The sequence below is a fragment of the Penaeus chinensis genome, chromosome 5 (genome assembly GCF_019202785.1).
Source record: "Penaeus chinensis breed Huanghai No. 1 chromosome 5, ASM1920278v2, whole genome shotgun sequence".
Classification (NCBI taxonomy): domain Eukaryota; kingdom Metazoa; phylum Arthropoda; class Malacostraca; order Decapoda; family Penaeidae; genus Penaeus; species Penaeus chinensis.
Genome location: NC_061823.1, coordinates 20,581,286 through 20,588,785, shown reverse-complemented (window position 1 = coordinate 20,588,785; position 7,500 = coordinate 20,581,286). Strand labels below are relative to the sequence as shown.

General features: G+C 34.8%; 1 protein-coding gene across 4 annotated transcripts in view; it reads right to left on the bottom strand.

Moving 5' to 3' along the window:
* Nucleotides 1-7,500, bottom strand: part of LOC125025757 (glycerol-3-phosphate dehydrogenase, mitochondrial-like) — a 41,842-nt gene that overhangs the window by 6,577 nt on the left and 27,765 nt on the right. For 2 of the 4 annotated variants that reach the window (XM_047613946.1, XM_047613949.1), the window contains 4 exons: nt 5,679-5,881; nt 3,237-3,425; nt 2,434-2,532; nt 345-443 (listed from right to left, as the gene is read on the bottom strand). In XM_047613946.1, coding sequence (XP_047469902.1) covers nt 345-443; nt 2,434-2,532; nt 3,237-3,425; nt 5,679-5,881 — 590 coding nt within the window. The remainder of the gene's footprint in view (nt 1-344; nt 444-2,433; nt 2,533-3,236; nt 3,426-5,678; nt 5,882-7,500) is intronic. The other 2 variants (XM_047613948.1, XM_047613947.1) reach the window with 2 other exon arrangements.

Here is a 7,500-nt window from a genome sequence, read left to right as displayed (position 1 = left end):
TGTGTGTGTGTGTGTGTGTGTGTGTGTGTGTGTGTGTGTGTGTGTGTGTGTGTGTGTGTGTGTGTGTGTATGTAAGTGTGTGTGTGCATGTGTGTGGGTGTCTGAGAGTGAGTATATACACATATATATAATGTCTGCTACCACTAAAATATACAAACTAAAACTGTAAAATTAATAAAGCCAAATCATAGAAAACAACAAAATAAGATTTATATTTCTAGGCTCAATTCATATCAAGAATCAAGTATTAGATGAAACAAAATCACAGGCATCAAAAAAATTAAAGAGGATAAGAATGACAAAAATGATAATTATATAAATTATTTCTTCTTGTCAATAATCACCTGTAGGTATTCATCTAATTCCACCTGCCCATTAAGATTAAGATCGATCTCCTTCAGAATCTCATGGAGAGTTTCACCAGGAACATCTTGACCTCTCGCCTGAAAAGTTCACATTTAAGAAATTATATGAAAACAGCCCCAAAACCTGTTGAAGACCAAGACTGTGCACACTACATTCCAATGTGCTTAATTATCCGCTTCCTCCAGCTCATGCCTTGGGCTTCATCTTTCCGTGTGTTAGGTCTCTTTTTTGTGGGTGCATTGTGTTGTCGTGTGTTTCATGTGAAAGATGGACAGAGACCAAAAGTGTTGTCTGGGACAGGCAAACCTCTGGTGCTCTTGGTTCTGATGTGCTGATGATCAGAGATTGAAAAATTGCAAGAGATACATTTACTATATACCTCTGCATTGTGGCCATCAGTTAACCTCAAAAATTATTTTGCAACACAGATAGGTATTTAAGTGAAAGTTAGAGTCTTATTACTGTAGATCAACATTTACAACAGAATGAATCTCTGATGTCAGTTCAATATACAGCTTAACCCAAAGCTTCCAGGAAAATGTTGTGTTCATTGTAATCTTTTGTGAAATGTCTCTGCACATATATGGCTCTGCAAATGCTTAGCTACAAGGGGTTCAATCAGTAGACCTTGTGACGTCACCTGATTTCACCTTTCCTTGAGTTTTTTTACTAATGCTAATTATTATAGTGTTATTGACAGCAATATTAGATACCAGAAAATATTTTTGAAGATCAAGGAAAAGGGTATACAGGTGAGACAGGTAGTATTCGTAATTGGCTCATTGGTGACATAGTACTTGTGGAGCCATCTATGTGTAAAAACAATTAATAAACTAAATGCTCAGTGGGCAATGCATGTATGTACATGTCATCCCTGGCACCTTTAGGTTAATGAACTTGATCATCTAAGAACTGAAATCAGACACTATCATGATTCCCACATTCCTTACTTTCAAAGAAATTTTTCACAAAAAGCAATGTTTCTAAATGAAAATCTGATGAGCCAAACAAATTACTTAAACCTTTGAAAAAGCTCCTCTTGCAATAGTTCTATCTCATGTGCTTATGATAACATTTCTGCTTTTGACGCTGCAAATGTCGACAGAGAAAAGAAGAAATATTAGTATAATCTGATCTAGGGCTTCTGATCTGAACACAAATAATTTATTCATCTAGATATAAAGTGTCTTAGCAACAATCAAAATGCATACAACCATAATTTTGAAGCCAGTGACAGAGCAAGATGTTTTAAATGGTGGGGTGAAGGAATTTTTAGCATTTCAGAGCCACTTTCCAGGCCTATTATTGCTATAAACATGCCATCATTAATAATCAAGAGATCTGGGCTCTCATGGTTTCAATAAGGAAAAAAGGTGTATATATACAGATATACATGAAAATCTTTTTCGTCTTCTTTCTTCTTTTGTAGTGTTTTAGACTTACATGAAAATCTACATTTTATTCCCAAATTTAGCTCAACTGTATTACTTTACATTTCTGCATATCATTTATTAATCTGATGCAGAGGCACAATTTCCCAAACCAAGGCTGGTGCCAGCCATTTCTAGATCATACACTGTCTGAAGCATAATATTAGGAAGCAAGAAATGAGTCATATAGCAAATTTACGAGTCCTTCTTACTAAACATTATAAGCCATTAATTAAACATACAGTAACTTCTGTTGACAATCACCATAAATATTGTTATCCATAATATACAGTATTTCTTTTCTTATTCTAAAATGTCAACTGTCTGGTAAATTGTACTTATAGTTCAACTGCATTTAAGCAGAGCTAAAAACCTATCTCTGTGATCAAAAATCAGTGTCATTTCCTTTACAACACCAAATAACAACATATTCTCTCCCTCTGCAATCTGCCACAAATTCCATGATTTATATGCATTAATTGTGTCACATTTATAGAACTGAATCATTGATCCCCTTCTAGTTATGGTATCAGAAGAACTAGACCAGATTCAAAATTAAGTGTAAACCAAATGAAGAGACAGGTATCTGAAAAGCGAAGAATCAGTAACTGCCAGACACACTTTCCATTTTGTTTACCTGTACGTAATCTGGGAACTCGACTTGCCCGTGCTTGTGGACATCTACCTCATTCAAGATTTCGTGTAGCTTGTCTAGATTAATCCTCTCTCCATCATTCTTAAATACGTTAGGATAAAAAGTTCATAAGAATATAATTACCCAACAATCCTCTCACACTGAGCAAAGAGGTCTAAATAATAAATCAAAATAATTATTAGGCTGTATAACTATCATGTTAATATCAATAAACAAAAATATCAGTTAACTCCTTCATGTGTTCCAGTAAAGATATTTTTAGCACTACAATAACATATATGCAAATATATATCTATTAAACTGATGGAATTAAGAAATAGTCTTTCTAATATTACAAATGCAAAAATCCTCAATCAATTATCTTTTCTAAAAACATCAAATAGTAACTGTACTCTATAAAACCTTTCCTTTCCTCCATTTGTATATCTAACATTTATTTTTAAATGTTGTTCAAATTCACACAATACAAAGAGATGGTTCATAAATACAACTGCTTCCAAAATGATAAGTTTGACATTCTTTCCTTTTACATTTCATGAAAAATTGTATATATGTTATAATCCCTAAAACACAATTAAGGATCGTATCCAATATCAACATTTACTATTTTAGTTTTAAACCTGAGTGCTATGATATATTCAGTCTTCAACTGCAGAAAACAAACTATTTACCTAAAGTATGTTAACTTTGACTCTACCATCATTCTCAGACAACATCCAAACTATAGAGATATGAAAATTAGGAATAATAGCATGGGAGAAATCAGTCTCATAAATGTCACATACCTTCAGGGACATCCTCAGATCATTGAGCGAGATATAGCCTTTCTTGTCAGTATCCAGGGAATTGAAGCGCTTTACATAGTCGCTGATTTCACTTTTGGAGAGGTTGATTGGAATTTTTTCACGTGATGCTCTGTTCACATTCTGACCCATTTCTTGCTGAAGGAACTTAACAGCTGCAGCTAACTGATTCTGTTGTAAAACAAACTTTGCAGTATATCCTACTTTGGTACTAAAAGATAATAAATCTGCCATCAACAATCCTTTTATGTGCCATTGCCAGTGGACTGGCAATGGCACATATATGCCAAAAGGCACCAACAGCCATACAAATTGGTAATATCTTTAATAAATTGAAAGTTCTCTTTAAATCTATAGCTTAAGTGCTTCCTAAAATTAAAAATGAAGTTTTAACTTCATTCTGAATTCTGTACTGATTTTATGATTATTATTAACATATCATAAACAAAATAAAACAGAAATCAAATATTGACTGGTAAAGGCAAATGGTCACTAGCTGATTTTGACTGACATGTTATGGGTTAATTCCATATATATATTATAGTACATATGCTATTTCTACTGAATTTCTCTAGTTTATATATCTGTCACATTGTTGCCATATTGGCATAATATCAAGTAATGTAAATTATCAGACAGCCACGGGGTAACCTGAAATCATGCCATAATAACTCGTCAGGTTAGATATAGTAGCTATATATATATATATATATATATATATATATATATATATATATGTGTGTGTGTGTGTGTGTGTGTGTGTGTGTGTGTGTGTGTGTGTGTGTGTGTGTGTGTGTGTGTGTGTGTGTGTGTGTGTGTGTGTGTGTGTGTGTGTGTGTGTGTATGTGTGTATATGTGTGTGTGTGTGTGTGTGTGTGTGTGTGTGTGTGTGTGTGTGTGTGTGTGTGTGTGTGTGTGTGTGTGTGTGTGTGTGTGTGTATTTTTTTTTAATGGATCTGAGGTCACAGTTCATGACATTATCACATCATATGCCTAGCCTTGGCATTAGTATACTGGTTGGAGAATTGCATGCTGCAGCCATGGCCAACAACTTTCTTGTCCTCTGCTCTCATACTATTCTGCTACTGTCATTTACTCCCTCAGCTTTAACATGGATGCAGACAAACTGCAGCTTTCCACCTACAAAAACAAGCCAAGGAAGTTCTGTGATGTCTATGAGCCTTCCTTTTGCCTGTTTAAAATCCCTTTGGTAAGGAGAGTATCAACCATTGAAGGAGCCAAGGACAGAACTTTGTCATGGCCTTGAGGAATTCAAAGGTAAGGACTTCAAGAACAGTTCCTAAGGAGACATTTCCATTTCTTTGGTCCTCCTTCATAGCTGAAGTACATGAAAGCTAGCTGCCATCTTGTGCTCACTTGCTGAATTCATTCCAGTTTCTCTGTCCTCTTTTGAGTGGGGACTTATGATACTCATATCTCCTGATCTTTACCAGATCTCTGGATTTCTATTTTTACAACAATCTGAAAGTCTATTTGTTTCCTTAATTCATCTATTATACCTTCTCCTGACTTGTATTTTTGCAGGATCAGATTTTGCTATCACTGAACCAGACTACAAGGCTTCTGTTGGTATTAAGCTCCATTTTCCATGTACAACTTCATGGAAGGAGACTTTGGCATGAATCCTTGTAAGTTACTGTTCTTTGTATGTGCATGTGTGTTTTTATTTATTCAAATTGCTGTCTGGGTTTTTGTTTGAGGCCAGAAACTGATGATAACAATAAACATAACTGCTGCCATGACTGATTAAAGTGATTGCCTCCAACACATTAGTCCATGCGCACCTATAAGTGATACTGGTACTGTAAGTGACAATGATACCTGTGAGAAATACCGAGGATTTTGATGATCACTTCTCATGTAAGCAGGTCTTATGTTCACTAGTATCCATTTTTTTCTTTTTTGCTTCTTTTTTCACAGTGAGTTCTGATATATCATTCATAAAAGTAGACTGAGCTGTTCTCCACTTCCCTTCAGCATCCAATTAGGTGGCTTTAACAAAGACTGACTGCAATTTTTCATTTAGGCTCACACACATATTCTTTTTCTTTAGCTTTAGTGAGTGTGAGAATGAGTGTATGAGTGTGAATATGAATGTAAGTATGAGTGTGAGTAAGAGTGTGAGTGTGAGAATGAGTGAATGAGTGTAAGTATGAGTGTGAGTATGAGTGCAAGAATGAGTGTATGAGTGAATATGAGTGTTAGTATGAGTGTAAGTATGACTGTGAGTGTGTGTGAGAATGAGTGAATGAGTGTAAGTATGAGTGTGAGTATGAGTGAGAGTGTGCGAATGAGTGTATGAGTGTGAGTATGACTGTGAGTGTTTGATTTTCATATATTCACCACTAAAATCCTCACTGAAAAATTATTCCTGTTCCAACATAAACCAGCATTCTTGTTTACCTTTTTTTCTTTCTCAGACCACTTCAGTTCCTCAGCCATTATATTAACGATGGTTGGCAGAGCCTCTTCTGCTGCCTGGGCATTGAGGAAAGCTAGACGTAACCTTCTGGCAATGATGTCAACTGCAGTAGCCGCATATTCCCTACATGCGTATTTCACCTCTGCATCAATGTATGGGAACTCACTGTGCAATCTTCGTCCGACTGAAAAAAGAAAAATGGTTGGTGAGATATACGAGTACATATAGAACAGAAACTTTTCAAACTCACTAAGACAAGATCTTAGAATCATTTTCAATTTGATTTCTTACTTTATTCAGTAATAGATGTAAATATCCATACACATGAAAGCATTCAAATTTGAACTCTCTTTTTTAACCCATTCCCGACGGGTCACGCCCCAAGGCAATGATTCAGCTTGATGTACCGAATTCATGCGCTCAAAGTCGGCGCATTGCCGTGGTTCACCAGAGCGTAGATTTTTTTTTAGTTTTCTACACCTGTCGCCAATGGGTTAAACATGTAAATACGCAAAAACAATCTTCATAACCTTGGGCAACTGTCTAAGGAACATGGTTCATAACTAAATACGCAGAATAAAATGAGGCTCCTAATGGAGAAAGTTATCTTTGAAAAAAGAAAAAAAGGAAAAACCAAAACCAAGTTTCTTTCTGGTCCTACTTCAAGACCTAAGTCATCACATGAGCTCCAGGGGCCAAGATTTCAGCTATAGTCTGTTTACTCAAGTCTGATAGCTGGGTGAACACAAAGCATGGCTGTAATTGGTGGATGCGAGCTGGTAAGAGTGGCCCGTGGAGTGGGTAGTCACTTCTGTTACCAGATGCAAATGACTGACTGTCACGGGAACATCAGCTGGTCATTTGCCACTAAAGGCTAGCAACACAGTAGTGATTATGTTAACATCAACTATTAAGTTAATAATAATAATAATAATAATTTTGTTCATAATGATAAGGATAATAGTATTAGCAATAACATAAATGATAATGATAATCATAACCATGATAATAATGATATCAATAACAATAATAATAATATTTGTAATAATAATAATAATGATAATAATAATAATAGTGTTACTGGTAATATTGTTACTATTGTTATTATCACTGTTATGCTTACTATTTCATACTTATGATCATTCTCTCATATCATTACTATCATTAACATTGATGATGACGATGATGATGATGACGATGATGACGATGATGATGATGATGATGATGATGATGATGATGATGATGATGATGATCATCATCATCATCATCATCATCATCATCATCATCATCATCATCATCATCATCATCATCATCATCATCATCATCATCATCATCATCATCATCATCATCATTATCATCATCATCATCATCATCATTTGAGGATATGTGTATCCAGAAATGTTTTATTAAATTAAACTTAAGCATTAATATTTTCATGTTAACGAACCCAGTCTTATGATTGTCATGCACTGACCTGAACTTTCATATAAATGAAAGTTTAAATTAACAATACATTTAACTAACGTATTATTGAAATGGTCTGAGAACACTTTTGCAGAAGTATACTTTCATTTCTCTTTTTTCCCACCAGGAGTTTGTTGCTAGTACATAATCTAATTTTTTTTTTCAGTCATAAATTATTCAAAATATGAGATGGTGTAACAGTCTAGGAATAACATTTACAATGACCAATGAAAACCAAATAGATATGAAAATAATAAACTTATGAGTGAACTAGGCATGTCCTGCACTTGTGCCCAGTGTAAGCAGTAAAAGTGCCACATACGCTATTCATTTACTCAA